Genomic DNA, 17,275 nt, shown 5'->3' with positions numbered 1-17,275 from the left:
TCCGCGTGATCAAAACAATCCTAAAGCATACATTCCGATTGGTCAGAACAACATTGAACAGTCTTTTCCATGGTTGCTTCCTGTTTAAGTTTCTGCCTACAGGAGCAGGATGGAGGCGTGATCTGATTTGCCAAAAGGGGGGCGGGAGAGGGCCTTGTAGCCATCCCGGAATGGAGAGTAACAATGGTCAAGCGTGTTCTCTCCGCGTGTAGCACAGGAGTTGTGTTGGTTTAATTTCGAGCGCGTTTTTCTCAGATTTCCTTTTTTAAATTCCCCAGCTACAATAAATGCGGCCTCAGGATATGCGGTTTCCAGTTTGTGCAAAGTCCAGTGTAGTTCCTTTAGAGCCGTCACAGTGTCGGCTTGACGGCAATGTACATGGCATTGACAATAACCAAAGACAATTATCGCAGGAGGTAATGCTGTCTGCATTTGATGGTGAGGTATTCCAGATCGGGAGAGAAAAAGGACTTGAGTTCCTGTACGTTACTACATTCACACCATGAGTTGTTAATCATGAGACATACCCCTCAACCTTTGTTTTTCCCGGAGAGTTCTTTCTTTCTGTGCGCGTGATGTACGGAGAACCCCGCTGGCTGTATGGACGGGGACAATATATCTGCAGAGAATCATGATTTTGTTAAACAGAGTTTGTTACAGTCCCTTTTGTCTACTTTAAAATAATCGGAATTGGTGGATGGTTTGCTCGCCACCCGAGCCTGATTAGAACCTCACCTCTCCTCCCTCTCTGATTGTGGACAATAGGAGATATTGTAGTGTGCAGTAATATTTGACGTGTATATGATATTATAGATACCTCACATGTGACTCGTAATAAGACTAAGCAATTAGCCTATTAAAATGTTTATCTGACTACATAAAGATAATTCAAATATACACTCGAGCATTAGGCAATGAGTTGACGTTGACTAGCAAGAATTGGTCTGACAATTGTCTATATCAAAAGCAGATATTTAATTAACATTGTACAATGAATGGATTCGCATACAAGGCATAAAGCTTATGTTACAAGTATTAAAAAGCATTACAAAGCATACTTCTAGACATATACAGTACCTGTCAAAAGTTTGGACACACCTAATCATTCAAGGGTTTTTCTTTATTTTTACTATTTTCTACATTGTAAAATAATAGTGAAGACATCAAAACTATGAAATAACACATATGGAAATCATGTAGCAACCAAAAAAGTGTTAAACAAATCAAAATATATTTGAGATTCTTCAAAGTAGCCCCCTTTGCCTTGATGACACCCTTTGCACACTCTGTTCACCCAGCTACCATCTAGCAGACGGAGACCGTACAGATGTATCAAAGCCGGGGCCGAGAAACTGTTTTACCCACTTTATATGTACTGTATTCTAGCCATGGCTCATCCTCATGGATTATGTATGTATTGTATTGCTAGATGTTACTGCACTGTTGGAGCTAGAAACATAAGTATTTTTCTGCACCTGCGATAACATCTGGTAGATTAAGAACATTGGGACAGTAATCAAAAGGTCACTGGTTCGAATCCCCAAGCCTAATGGGTGAAAAGTCTGTGGATGTGCCCTTGAGCAAGGCACTTAACCCAAATTGCTCCTGTAAATTTTTCTGGATAAGAGCGTCTGCTAAATGACCAAAATGTAAAATCGGCAAATCTATGTAGACGACCAATAAACTTTGATTTATTGCGTTTTTCTACCACAACCACTAAGCCATTCATTCCATGTCCCCACTGTCTTATGAAAATGGGAAAAGTATCACTCTGTACTTGTTGGAGAAATTGTATGTCCGAAATCAGATCATTTCCTTAATTCTTCAAAAGAAATGAAAGCGTTTTATGCCTCATCTTTCTTTCAAGCACCAGTGCAAAGATAGCATTTTTTTTTTAAATACATTCTGACATGTAGAAATATTTTGGGGGGATTGATGGTAACACTACATTAAGGTTCATCCTTTTAGCTACTGTAATTATCCAATAAAACATTTGAAAACATAATAGCATTGCTAACAAAGTGTGTCTGTCTATTCACATAGTTGATTATAGTGGGAGGGGCAGGTTTGTAGCCTCCCTATGATCAGAGGTGAGAGGCAAGTTTATGGTAATTAAGGGTCCAAGACTCTTTTATAGGGAATCAGGATCCTACCACAAGACTCTCTGGGTGTGTTGTTGGGTTTTTAAGACTAGGGTAAGGAACTGGGCAGAGAAAGGACACACAGCCACGCACAATGAGGACTTTACTGGCAGTACTGGTGTTGGCTATCTCATCAGCAGCTTTAGAAGCAAGTGAGTATATATGGATTACTTTCTAAATTACTATTTGATAAAACACTGGTTGCTCCATCCCCTCTTTCTTGAGTTATGTGCAGTGTTGGACGGGAGATGGGGCTGAGGTAGAATTAATTGAAATAATGGAAATATTCTCACTGAGTATTGCTAAGTACTCACTGAGCAATGACATTTGTGCAAACAATCCCTTTTAGTAGTGAAATGTTTGTTCTATATTTCCCCAAAATATAAACTAATTGCTTGTTTTGTATTCCAAAAACTCTTACATTTGACTAATCAATACATATGATATAACTTGTCTGAGGATCTGTCAATCATCATATTATTAATGAGAAACTATAACAATTAATTGTATGGTTGTTTACACGCTAATGGTACTTGGACAAGCTCAACAAACATAAGTAATAGCGAGTAAGTGGTCTCCCTCATATCTTGAACTTCGTTTTTTAAATGGTTTCCTTTATTCTGAGGGTCTTTATAGAAACTGAGCTCTAAAGCCTGAACTTTGTATTTTGCATTGCCATTGAAAAGGATGAATAATAATCTATGCATTACTGCCTCCTCAATACACTGCATATATACTCAATAAATATCTGCATAAGAGTAAAACGTTTCAATACTTGGTGAATATACAGGACCACCAGTGTCTGAAATTACAACATTTTTAAAGAGTGTAGTGTACCGGTATAATCTTCAAAATAACACCATTTTGTGCAGTTCAACTTTAAAGTGTGGATAATTTAATTAAGAAGATCCTGAGTCAATTCACATTAATTTTAAGCTTCGACATGAGCTCGTCATGCAATTAATTTTGGGAGTACATTTAGGGATTAATCAAATGTGATATTCTGTAGACCGGAAAAAAATGTTTTTGCCGTGCTTTGTCTACATTAATCTCACATTAGCAAGAATTCCGCCACTGTGTAATATACAGTAGGATAGCATGTCTATTAACTACTGACAGGGTGGGCCACAGATTACATGCTTGTAATCAAGAATAGCGCAATCACATGCCAAGTTGGTTTCCAAACCCTAAAACTCTTCTGTGCATCCTGCAGTTTCAATAGTAAGGTGAACATTTTCTCAGCTCTCAACAATAGAACAGAATAACTATATTTTTTCCCTGAGGAAACGTTAGAACTGAAGTTGGTGTTTCACTATCAATCATGAGGTTCAAAGTGTTATCTACCAATGTGTTGCATTTAATGGATATCCAAACAAAAACCACAAGCTGTAATTCACTTGGTAGGAGATATCGGTCTTTTCATTGGCAATCAGTTTGAAGTGTGACTATGTGATTAATGACTGCACATGATAACGATATTATGGCTTGTCATTATGAGTGAGTTATTTTAGAGGATGCATTCCTGGGATTGTTGAAGCTGAATATGATTGTACTGTATATGCCAAGGGGAGTACAAGGGGCGCATAATAACAGAAGATAATGTAGTTGTTGCGGTTTCCTAAATCCTGAACTTGCACCTTATGATACATAATCACGATTTCAGTCATATAACACACACTCGCGGGTGCGCACACACTCGTATGTGGGACGTGCACACACAAACACACACACAGCGGTAGCAGAGTGAGGCCGCCCTGATGTCTGAACTCCACAGAGGCTCTCCTCCTTCCAGCATTTGGGAGTACGGCTGCCTGTGCTCAATTGACAGTCACATGAAAGGGATTGACGGGGATTGCAGGGGCCGTGTGACTCGCCTGGAACCTCCACCTCGCTCTCCCCCCACTTTCACAACCATCAAAGAAATACCTGAACTACCCACCACCTCTATCTACCCCGCCAAACAACTATATTTGATGCTTCTTTAAGTAAAATGTCAGTAAATGTCTTTGCCCACCCACACCCCATCTTGTGCCCATTTGCCAGACTGTAACATCATGATGATAACTTTTCCTCTACCCAGGGTAGGCAACAGGGCAGCGAACACTTCACCATATAATATGGTCAAAAAAATGGAATAGCTATGGTTGTATTTTCAGGAAGGAAGGGTCAGATACTGTAGGTTTGGAGAAGTAGAAATTGTGTCAAAATGTTCAATAACCATTTGAGCCAGGGTTATACACATTCCAGGTCTGAGTAGTAGATCTTTGCATGACATTCACTCAAAGGACATTGTAAAAGTGAATGCTAATTAATTAGCCCGGTAGGTAGAGAGTTCTGGGTGCCAGGATCCTGTTCTTGACTAATGTCTAGACAATAGCAATGCTCTAATAAAATACATTTTCAACTTCAGATTTACATCTAGATTTAATTGTGCAGTGGTCAATTGGCAACTGACCAACTGGTCTTACAAACAGATTTACCATTAGGGTTTTTGTTGTTGCCTAATGGGAATACCTCACCATAACCACTGCCACTGGTGATGTTACATAACTGATAAAACCTCAATAATATAATTAATATGAATGTAGTAGTTCACTGTACAGTACCAGTCGAAAGTTTGGACACACCTACTCATTCAAGGGTATTTCTTTATTTCTGCTATTTTCTACATTGTAGAATAATAGTGAAGACATCAAAACTATAAAATAGCACATATGGAATCATGTAGTAACCAAAAAAGTGTTAAGCAAATCAAAATATATTTCATATTTGAGATTCTTCAAAGTAGCCTTGTTGACAGCTTTGCACACTCTTGGCATTCTCTCAACCTGCTTCATGAGGTAGTGCCTTAACAGGTGTGCCTTGATTAATTTGTGGAATTTCTTTCCTTAATGCATTTGAGCCAATCAGTTGTGTTGTGACAAGGTAGGGGTGTATCTTCTATACAGAAGATAGCCCTATTTGGTAAAAGACCAAGTCCATATTATGGCAAGAACAGCTCAAATAAGCAAAGAGAAACGTCAGTCCATCGTTACTTTAAGACATGTTTTTTCAAGTGCAGTCGCAAAAAACATCAAGCTCTATGATGAAACTGGCTCTCATGAGGACCGCCACAGGAAAGGAAGACCCAGAGTTACCTCTGCTGTAGAGGATAAGTTCATTAGAGGTACCAGCCTCAGAAATTGCAGCCAAATAAATGCTTCACAGAGTTCAAGTAACAGACACATCATAACATCAACTGTTCAGAGGAGACTGCGTGAATCAGGCCTCCATTGTCGAATTGCTGCAAAGAAACCACTACTAAAGGACACCAATAATAAGAAGAGACTTGCTTGAGCCAAGAAACACAAGCAATGGACCTTAAACCAGTGGAAATCTGTCCTTTGGTCTGATGAGTCTAAATTTGAGATTTTTGGTTCCAACCGCCGTGTCTTTGTGAGATGCAGAGTAGGTGACTGGATGATTTCCAGGTGACTGGATGATTTCCGCATGTGTGGTTCCCACCATGAAGCATGGAGGAGGAGGTGTGATGGTGTGGGGTGCTTTGCTGGTGATACTGTGTGTGTGGACAATGACCCAAAACACACCTGCAGGCTGTGTAAGGGATATTTTACCAAGAAGAGTGATGGAGTGCTGCATCAGATGACTTGGCCTCCACAATCACCTGACCTCAACCCAATTGAGATGGTTTGGGATGAGTTGGACGAAAAGCAGGAAAAGGAAAAGAAGGAAAAGCAGTCAACAAGTGCTCAGCATATGTGGGAACTCCTTCAAGACTGTTGGAAAAGCATTCCTCATGAAGCGGGTTGAGAGAATGCCAAGTGTGCAAAGCTGTCATCAAGGCAAAGGGTGGCTACTTTGAAGAATATCAAATATAAAATATATTTTGATTTGTTTAACACTTTTTTGGTTACTACATGGTTCCATGTGTGTTATTTCATAGTTTTGATGTCTTCACTATTATTCTACAATGTACAAAATAGTCAAAATAAAGAAACACCCTTGAACGAGTAGGTGTGTCCAAACTTTTGACTGGTACAGTATGTCAAAGTGTGATCAACAAAAACATTGTTTCAATTAGGAGAACGAGAGAAAAAGTACCCTAAAACTTCAACCCTTTCGTTTTTCAGAGCCTAAAACCCGTTTCACACGCTACCGCTCATGGAACTCACAAATGTATCCAGTGTGGAAAGATGGGGACTCCCGATACAGAAACTGTTGGACTGGTGGGTTTTCACTTTACTGCACGTTTTTATAGACCAATCAACTTCTATTGAAACGTTTACCTCTTTCTATTGATGTATTTATCACTCTCTGTCACCAGGTGGCGAAGTTACATTCGATGTGAAAAACGATGCACCCACCCTGACTGGCTCAAAGGCAACCTTTAACATCAACCTTCGCCTTCCATCAAACCAGACAGCACGTCCTGATGGACAGGTGGTGTGGGTGCGTAACTGCACTGTCAATGGTGAGCTTTCCTTTCAAATTCAACCGCTATACCATACCATCGACCCCACAGATTTTTTTTTTTTGTCGTATAGGCCTACAGTCTTTTTCTAGTGTTCCTAACCTTTTATTGTAAACTGAGTGTGATCCTCTTCTCCTACAGGAACACAGTACCGTCAGGGCCAGGCTGTGTACCCCGACCAGGTCTCTGGTCCTTCAGGAGAGTACAGTGGTGTCTTCCCTGATGGCACCCCCTTCACTGGGACAGCAGACAGGAAACCCCACTACGTGTTTGTGTGGAAGACATGGGGTAAAAACAAGCTCTTTCATTTACAGACATTGATGTGAGAAAGTGCTAACACAATAACCTAATGCTTTCTGGTATTGACCAAGCTGTGCGCAGTGTGCGCTGTGAAATTATTCCTTTGATAAGAGGGTTGAAAGGATTAGTAAAGCAGCTGCTGTTCCTCTGAGCTTTGTCAACTCAAGGTTTGATCATCAGGCCATTCAATTAAGTTTTATAACCGTTGCTGTGTTTTCTAACTAATGCTGCTTTGTATCCCAGGACGTTACTGGCAGGTGGCAGGCGGGCCCTCCTCTTCTCTCACCATCGGCACAGACAATGTGCCCCTAGGCTCTTACAACATGGAGGTGGTCATCTACCACTGCCGTGGCAAGGACAAGTTCATTCCTCTGGGCTACGCCTCCACAACCTTCTCCATCACAGGTGGGCAGCTGTTTAAGAGGAAACACTTGCCAAATTTAAATGCACAAAGTATCTCTACTGTAAGTCGCTCTGGATAAGAGCGTCTGCTAAATGACTAAAATGTAAATGTAAATGTATTATTTTAAACAGCAAATCAATTAACCCTAATTTGACTTCAATTGATCATTTTAGATCCTTTGAATTTATTCTCATGATCTTTCACAACATTAACTTGACATGTTTTGCCTTGTGCCTCCCCAGAACAGATCCCCTTCACGGTGTCGCTAACCCAAATTAACGATGTGAACCAGGCTGACCAGAGCTTCATCCAGAACCGGGCCATTGTCTTCAGCATCAGCCTCCACGACCCCAGCCAATACCTCAGCACCTCAGACATCACCTTTAACTGGAACTTTGGTGACAACAGCGGCACCCTCATCTCCAGGGAGCGCCAGGTCACACACATGTACCTCACCGCTGGCACCTACAGGCCTCAGGTGGTCCTGATGGCAAGCATCCCCAACGGCTGTGACACGCCTGCAGACCCCACCACTGCTAACCCCACTGGTGAGAGACATCATTTTCTATTTTACAGCGCATCCATTTATCAGATACAATATTTCCTTTACCAAAGTCAATTCATATTCGGTGCATATAACTTACGTAACAGTTGTAAGTAAAATGTGTTGTTTTTGTGTTTTCAACCAGTGTTGGCCGGAGCCCCTGCCATGGTTGTGGTGGTCTCTACCCCAGAGGCAGCTCCAGCTGACATCGCCCTGGATCTACTCGCCTCTGACGTTGCCCCTGCTGAGGCTGCAGATGCAGTTGCAGCTGATGACACAGATGCAGTCGAAGCCGATGCCGCAGTCGAACCCGCAGACACAGCCAATGCCGCAGCCGAACCCACTGCCTCAGAGGGAGTCGAGGTGGTTGCCTCAGTGGCCCCTGCGGCAGAGGATGCCACCGTTGTCCCAGCAGTAGAAGATCCAGCTGTTGTCCCGGCAACAGAGGACAATGCCACTGTCCCTGCAGTAGAAGCCGATGCCACAGCAGAAAACACGGCTGCTCCAGCCGTTGAGGACCCCGCCGCTGTCCTGGCTGTGGAGGCAGCCACAACTGCCCCCGTCGCTCCAGCAGCTGAAGAGGCAGTTGTTGAAACCTCAGTGGTAGAGGCTACGGCCGCAGATGTGCCCGTCATCGACGCTGCTGCTTCAGTAGCTCCAGTTGCAGAGGGAGAGGAGGCCATAGTGGACCTGGTGGCCACAGTCCTCCCAGAGATCCCAGTCGTAGCCTCTGTTGCTGCCAAGGCGGAGGAGGCCTTGGTTGCCGATACTGAAGTGGAGGTTGCGGCTGCTATAGAGGTGGCCCAGGCTGAGATCGTGGCCCCTGCTGCTAACGTCATTGTTCCTGCCGACACAGAGGCTGCCGCTGTGGTGGAGGTGGTGCCAGCTGAACCTGCTCTTGAGACCGAGGCAGCGCTAGAGGCAGAGGTCGTAGAGACTGTGAATGAGGTTGCAGCTGACGTCACTGCCGGTGATCACTTACTTAGTTACTTACTCATTCTATATATAAACAAAAACACGTAATCAATCATTTGAGTCTTTTCATAATATTAATAACTTACTGTGTCTTTGTTTTCTTCAGCACCAGCAACAGTGACTGCTCCAGTGGAGCGTGAGGTAGCAGCAGAGGCTGAGATAGAGGCAGACACAGAGACACAGGTGGTTCTTGTTGTGGCTAAAAGGCAGGTTCCGGAACTTCCAGCAACTGAAAACTGTATGATCTACCGCTACGGCTCCTTCTCGACCTCAGTGGATGTCGTCCGTAAGTCCACATATGTCCAGATACTGTTGACGTGTTTTCAATACAGTCGCAGCTGAGATGTAAAATGCAGGTGACGGTTGCTGATAATGATCTCTCAATCTATCTCATTTCTCAGAGGGTATTGAGAGTGTGGAGATCACCCAGGTGACCAACGTGGTGTCTCTGGCCACTGAGGTGGTGCAGAATGCTGTGGACCTGACCATCACCTGCCAGGGGAGGTGAGTAGCCAGCCAGCAGTGGAGACAGGACCCAAGGGACCGTCCACATTCAATTGAATTAGCATTTTGAACATTGCCATCCCCTGCACTTCATATCTCCACCTTCTCTTTACTTAGCCTGCCCAATGAAGTGTGCACCATTATCTCGGACGCAGACTGCATCACACCTGTGGAGACCGTTTGTAACAACGTGACACCCTCCCCAGATTGTCAGATGATACTTCGCCAGTTTTTCAACGAATCTGGAGTGTTTTGCATCAATGTGTCCCTGACAAATGATGTTAGTCTGGCTGTGGCCAGTGCTAAAGTCAGTGTGACAGTGGGTGAGTGAAATTTAACGAACAACCGTACATAAAGCTTTATGAACTTCAAAAAACGTTTTTCTATTATATTTCACTGATCTGCGGAGTGTACTGTACCATACCTTGCTCATACTGTGTGTTGTGGTTGCAGGTTCCAACTCCTCCACAGCAGGCACTGTGGCTGCGGTTCTAGGTGTCATGGTCCTTGTCTGTGTTGTTGGTGCCATTGCTTTGACCTACAAGTGAGTGAAAGACAGTTCTAACCACCGTAAATGTTGCCTGATGCAATGAAAGTCACACACTTCCTGGTTTCACCAAATTGATACTTGATTTATGATCCACAAAAATTATTGACACATAGTGGTCCAATAAAAAACAGATCCCATGCCATTATTATGTGCAGTCTTTTATATAATGCACATCTTATTTTTTTCAAACTCTACAATGAATGTCAGCTAACTTGTGTTTTCCAACCAGGGGGTTTAAGCAGTATCGCCCACTGAGGGAGGACTCCACAGGTGGCATCATGGGCAGCTCTGGAATCACGTCTGTGCCTATGCTGCTGTGGAATCTTCTGAGCCGACAGACACCAGGAGAAAGAAGCCCACTGCTTCAGGGAAGCGTGGTGTGAACACTCAGAGCCATCTGCACTGATACAGCACACACCCATGCATGTAAATATCACTCAGACACACACATCCACTCAGCATGCATGTGTACCCATAAAGACACATACTGTACACTTGCAGACTCAGACACACACAGTCACCCTAATGCGGAGGCAAACTGCAACAAGAACAATCAATATAAAGCAGTTGTAGTCTGTATTGTTACACTGAAAGCAAATTTAATGAAAACGATCATGTTTTGCTAATGTTTTTCAACATAGAACAAAAAAGAAACCCCAAAGGCAAAATTAACGTTTGTTTCTGGCATTGCATTACTTGTGACAAAATATTATATTTATTTTGACCCACATACTTTTTTATTTAAGAAAAATAAAAACGGATTAAAGTTGTCAAAAATCTAAGAATTTATGCTGTACTTTTTGTGTACTTGTTACGCACTCTTCTTTAGAATGTAATCATAACAATGAATGACTGTCTTTTAAGCTTCCAACATATTAATTTGCTTTGCTAACTGGTCTAATTTGAATTGCCAATAACATCACAGCACTTTTGTTTTTATAACATATTTAGCGTCACCTCAAAAGGAAGTATTTAAATTTCAGTGACGTAAGAATTTTCAACTATACCTCAAAATTATAACGTTCCTAGTCCTAACTAATCTTGCATCCTTGATTTTGTCCTCCATGCCCTTACGGTTGAGTGGTTTATTTTATATATATATATAAGTGGCTTATTGTTGAAAGGTAAAGTCTATTCAACATTTAACTGTTATAGCATAGCCACGAATAAAGAGAAGAAACCCATTCCTGAAGTAGCACAGAGGTTTGGCCACAGGGTGTCATGGTAGAAGGACTGTAATATTAAAAGGAATTGATTGAAGTCTAAGGAAAATATAGGCATTGAAAGGAATTAGGTTAAGTCCAAGTAAGTTAAGGAAAATTATCAAGACTGAATAGAGCTCTAATTGTCATCACATTCAATAGTAAAGCTTCCTCTTCTTATTGTAAACCAGTTGCTGTCCAAGGTAAGAATATATGATTTTTTCATGAACGCTCATTAAATATAAATTACACGCTATTGCTTTTATGTTTTATTTTTCATTTAAAAAAAAAGAATAGCAGGAAATTATCTCAAGGAAATTATCTCAGGGATTCTTGAAAGTCGGGACAATCCTTGTCCGGCAGTGAAACTTTTTTTTTACAGTTTAAAAAAATGAATTCTGGTATATTATTTGAGATTAGAATGTACATTTAGGGACATTTTATAAGGGAAAGATTTGTTTTTGGCATTTTCTAAATAGTTTCAATATTATTAATTCCATGTAGAAAAAAAAGTGTTCTGAAAACTGTCCCTTATAGATTTTAACAGAAAAATGATCTTATGTAGTTTTCTAGCAATAGCCCTCTGTGACTAAAGAATATCTGTATCAAAACTGTGATTCCAAAAAGATGTGTCTGAATACATGGTCAACTCTGTCAGATTTGTCTAATATCCTAAAATAATCATTAATGAGCAGGGTCAACTTCCGTGCCTTCATAAAGTATTCACACCCCTTTACTTTTTCCATTGTGTTACAGCCTGAATTTAAAATGTATTAAATTTTGATTTTGTGTCACTGATCTACACACAATACCCCATAATGTCAAAGTGGAAGTATTTTATTTTAGACATTTATTTTTTTAAATGGCAAGCTGAACTGTATTGAGTCAATAAGTATTCAACTCCTTTGTTATAGCAAACCCAAATAAGTTCAGGAGTAAAAATGTGCTTAACATATTGCAAAATAAGTTGCATGGACTCATTCCGTGTTCAATAATAGTGGTTAACAAAAATTTTGAAAGCTACGTCATCTCTGTACCCCACACACATACAATTATCTGTAAGGTAGTAGTCAATTTCAAGCACAGATTCAACCACGAAGACCAGGGAGGTTTTTCAATGCCTCGCAAAGAAGGGCACCGATTGGTAGATGTCTAAAAAATGTAAAAGCAGACGCTAAATATCCCTTTGAGCATGGCGACGTTATTAATTAGGCTTTGGACAGTGTATCAATACACCCAGTCACTACAAAGATATAGGCATCCTTCCTGCCGGAGAGGAAGGAAACTGCTCAGGGATTTCACCATGAGGCCAATGGTGATTATAAAATAGTTAGAGTTTAATGGTTGTGATATGAGAAAACTGAGGATCGATCAACAACATTGTAGTTACTATACAATACTAACCGAAATGACAGAGTGAAAAGAAGGAAGCCTGTAAAAAATGTACAAATACAAATATTCCAAAACATTGATCCTGTTTGCAACAAGGCACTAAAGTAATACTGCAAAAAATGTGGCAAATAAATTTACTTTTTGCCCTGAATTAAAAGTGTTATGTTGGGGCAAATCCAACACAACACATCCCTGAGTACCACTCTTCATATTTTCAAGCATGGTGGTGGCTGCATCATGTTATGGGTATACTTGTCATCGGCAAGGACTAGGGAGTTTTTTGGGATAAAAATAAACAGAAAACAGCTATCAGCACAGGCAAAATCCTACAGGAAAATCTGGTTCAGTCTGCTTTCCAACAGACACTGGGAGATGAAGTCACCTTTCAGCAGGACAATAACCTAAAACACAAGGCCAAATCTACACTGGAGTTGCTTACCAAGACTACATTGAATGTTATTGAGTGGCCTAGTTACAGTTTTGACTTAAATCGTCTTGAAAAATCTATTTCAAGAATTGAAAATGGCTGTCTAGCAATGATCAACAATTAACTTGACAGAGCTTGAATATTTTTTTAAAGAATAATGGGCAAAATATTGTACAATCCAGGTGTGCAAAGCTCTTAGCCAAAAAGACTCACAGATGTAATCACTGCCAAAGGCTGCTTCTGCAAAGTATTGACTCAGGTGTGTGAATACTTATGTAAGTGAGATATTTCATTTCAATGTCAATAAATGAGCAGAAAAATTCTAAAACATGTTCTCACTTTGTCATTATGGGGTATTGTGTGTAGATGGGTGAGAATGTATTTTATTTTATTAGAATTTGGGCTGTAACAACAAAATGTGGAATAAGTGAAAGGGGTACAAATACTTTCTGAAGGCACTGTATAGCATTTTACCTTTATTTAACTAGGCAAGGCAGTTAAAAACAAATTTTTATTTTCAATGACGGCATAGGAACAGTGGGTTAACTGCCTTGTTCAGAGGGAGAACGACAGATTTTTACCTTGTCAGCTCGGGGATTTGAACTTGCAACCGTTCAGTTACTAGCCCAACACTCTAACCACTAGGCTACCCTGCCGCCCTATAACAAACCCTTATTCATGTCCTCATTACATGTAATGCAACAAGACCACTCATGGTCTGGAAAGTTCTCTACTGTTTATAGATTTAAACTAACAACATTGGAATCACCATGGTCACAAGTTCACAACCATAAACTGTAAACTCCATCTGCCTGACAGAATACGCGTTTTGGTTCAAATATGTTACATTTAATTAGGTTTTAGAGTCATAAAGCAACTGAGAAAAAAAGTTGCTGCTGTGTATACCACTTGAATGAAGAAGAAAAAAACATTTTTGTCAACTCTGTCAGAGTGCTGAAATATCTGATCGAATGGTTATGTTTTTATTGGGGATTTTCAACTGATGGCTAACCCCCTTAAGATCTTTTTTTTCTGCAATATTGTGAAGAAAACATAAACCATTTTTTACTGTTCTGTAACATATGCTTAAACAGTTGAAGTATTTTCTGTGCTAGACCTAATGGATAACGTTTGCTTTATAAACGTTGTTTAATGTTCCACATCTAGAAAAACATGCCAAAATGGTAACCAAATTAACCCTGTAGCATTAGTGCTATAAAACAAAACAAAAAGAAGTTTAGAGATTTGTATTACATATTTTAATCATCTAATGTTAGAATGAAACAATCAAGGCCTTTAAACATGTGTGGACAGTAAATGAAATGCCTTGTATGGTGTCTGACGGAGTTGACATAAATCCAGTTAGTTGCATATTATGTTCCTTTACATGGTGTGATAGCTCATACTTTGGTCTATAAAAAATAAAGTACCCCCCCAAAAAAAGTGTTAAACAAATCAAAATATATTTCAGTTTTTACATTCTTCAAAGTAGCAACCCTTTGTCCTGATGACAGCGTTGCACTCTCTTGAGAAATGCTTTTCAACAGTCTTGAAGGAGTTCACATATGCTGAGCACTTGGAGCATTAGTGCTATAAAACAAAACAAAAGTAAGTTTAGAGATTTGTATTACATATTTGAATAATCGAATGTTAGAATTAAACAATCAAGGCCTTTAAACATTTGTGGACAGTAAATGAAGTTCACATATGCTGAGCACTTGTTGACTGCTTTTCCTTCACTCTGCGGTCCAACTCATCCCAAACCATCTCAATTGGGTTGAGGTCGAGTGATTGTGGAGGCCAGGTCATCTGATGCAGCCCTCTCCTTCTTGGTCAAATAGCCCTTACACAGCCTGGAGGTGTGTTGGGTCATTGTCCTGTTGAAAAACAAATTATAGTACCACTAAGCGCAAACCAGATGGGATGGCATATCGCTGCAGAATGCTGTCGTAGCCATGCTGGTTAGGTGTGCCTTAAATTCTAAATAAATTACTGACAGTGTCACCAGCAAAGCACCCCCACACCATCACACGTCCTCCCCCATGCTTCACGGTGGGTACCATCCGTTCACCTACTCTGCGTCTCACAAAGACACAGCAGTTGGAACCAAAAATCTCAAATTTACATTTAAGTCATTTAGCAGACGCTCTTATCCAGAGCGACTTACAAATTGGAAAGTTCATACATATTCATCCTGGTCCGCCCGTGGGAAATGAACCCACAACCCTGGCGTTGCAAGCGCCATGCTCTACCAACTGAGCCACACGGGACCACAATTTAGACTCAACAAAACCAAATTCCAGATTTCCACCGGTCTAATGTCCATTGCTCGTGTTTCTTTGCCAAAGCAAGTCTCTTCTTCTTATGGGTGTCCTTTAATAGTGGTTTCTTTGCAGCAATTTGACCATGAAGGCCTGATTCACGCAGTCTCCTCTGAACAGTTGATATTGAGAGGTGTCTGTTACTTGACCTCTGTGAAGCATTCATTTAGGCTGCAATTTAAGACGCTGGTAAGAGCAGAGGTAACTCTGGGTCTTCCTTTCCTGTGGCGGTCCTCATGAGAGCCAGTTTCATCATAGCGCTTCATGGTTTTCGCGACTGCACTTGAAGAAACGTGTCTTAAAGTAATGATGGACTGTCATTTCTCTTTGCTTATTTGAGCTGTTCTTGCCATAATATGGACTTGGTCTTTTACCAAATAGGGCTATCTTCTGTATACATACTTGGCTCAAATGCATTAAGGAAAGAAATTCTACAAATGAACTTTTAACAAGGCACACCTGTTAATTGAAATGCATTCCAGGTGACTACCTCATGAAGCTGGTTGAGAGAAATCCAAGAGTGTGCAAAGCTGTCATTTTTTATTTAACTACGCAGGTCAGTTTAGAACAAATTCCTATTTGCAATGATGGCCAACCCCGGCCAAACCCTGACCTAATCTGGACGACGCCAATTGTGCGCATAGCTATGGGACTCCCGATCACGGCCAATTGTGATACCGGGATCGAACCAGGGTCTGTAGTGACACCTCTAGCACTGCGATGCAGTGCCTTAGACCGCTGTGCCGCTCGGGAGCCTCAGTCATCAAGGCGAAGGGTGGCTACTTGGAAGAATCTCAAATATAACATATATTTAGATTTGTTTACACTTTATTTCATCGTTTTGATGTCTTCACTATTATTCAACAATGTAGATGATAGTAAAAATAAAGAAAAACCCTGGAATGAGTAGGTGTGTCCAAACGTTTGACTGGTACTGTATATATTTCAAATTTTGTTAATATTAAGACAAATATTTGTGGGAAAAAAGTTGAGATTGTCCTGTCTTTCAAGAATCCCTGAGCTTAAAACAGCAACATGTTCTCTTAGCCTCATGGCAAAATGTGTAAAATAGCAAGATATTAGCAATAAAACTGAATTTTTCTCTCCTCCCCATGACAAAAGAAATTACGTCCATTGCTTGGACCTTGCGGGGGGCCCCGAATTTGCGCTACGCCACTGGAGACCAGTTGTTAATAAAAAAATAAATGCACAACTCTACTGCAATAAAATGTTCATTTCATTCTTGATTGTTTTGATTCCGGTGACATTTCTCAGGTTGCTGCAAAAAATATTTTGTAAAGCTGTTAGATATGCCTGAAGAATAAAATCTATATTTGTATGCAGATGGTTGTGCTATATTGTAGGCTATTAGCATTACTGGAAAGCAAGTTGCACCACTTTTCAATAAGTGTTATGTTAATTACATGTTAATTTCCTAATGTAATTACAGTGTTTTAGGTACACATTGTTACATAGTTATGTATTCTTGCAACATGCACTTTGAAAGATTTGCACACGGATATAAAACAATAATTTTAGGGTGAGGTTCAGCTAAATATATACATATAAATTGTCAATGTGTAATTACACAAACAGGTAGTTGTAGAACTAAGTAACAATATGTATCTACTACCTACATTGTTATTACACTGCAACAATCAAATGATTCCTTCTTGAGAAACACTGTGGTAAGTTTTAGTGAGTGAAGAAAAAAACAAATAAATACATTAAGAAAGAAAGACAAGAAGCAAAACTCCTCCAGTAATTTATTGCATATAACAGACAAAAGAGGACAGACCGCTGCAGTGTAAAATAACATAAAACCGTAAAAAGTAAAACCATTGCAACACAATGACATTCCCTGAACACAACCACAGCAAATTTCATTAACAACTTTCGGTTCCAATGGAATGCATGAATATCTATGATGTGTGACAGTGTTTGCTAGCCATTTCCAACGCTAATAAGGAAAGCTGAGCCATGTAAACTTCTGACCAGTGATAAGCATGCTAGTGATATGACTAAGGTGAATCAAGTCACTCACT

General features: G+C 40.4%; 1 protein-coding gene across 1 annotated transcript; it reads left to right on the top strand.

Moving 5' to 3' along the window:
* The first annotated feature begins 2,235 nt into the window (after positions 1-2,235).
* Positions 2,236-10,271, top strand: LOC120021348 (protein QNR-71-like). Its single transcript, XM_038965065.1, has 12 exons — positions 2,236-2,293; positions 6,272-6,367; positions 6,466-6,612; positions 6,754-6,900; positions 7,156-7,317; positions 7,558-7,863; positions 8,005-8,829; positions 8,941-9,120; positions 9,236-9,338; positions 9,456-9,661; positions 9,792-9,882; positions 10,118-10,271. Exons 1-12 carry the CDS (start codon positions 2,236-2,238, stop codon positions 10,269-10,271), a joined length of 2,475 nt encoding a protein of 824 aa, XP_038820993.1.
* The last annotated feature ends 7,004 nt before the right edge of the window (positions 10,272-17,275 follow it).

Source organism: Salvelinus namaycush, chromosome 2 (assembly GCF_016432855.1).
Source record: "Salvelinus namaycush isolate Seneca chromosome 2, SaNama_1.0, whole genome shotgun sequence".
In the NCBI taxonomy this organism is placed as follows: domain Eukaryota; kingdom Metazoa; phylum Chordata; class Actinopteri; order Salmoniformes; family Salmonidae; genus Salvelinus; species Salvelinus namaycush.
Note: the sequence above shows the minus strand (reverse complement) of the source record. Positions and strands in the feature narration are given on the sequence as shown.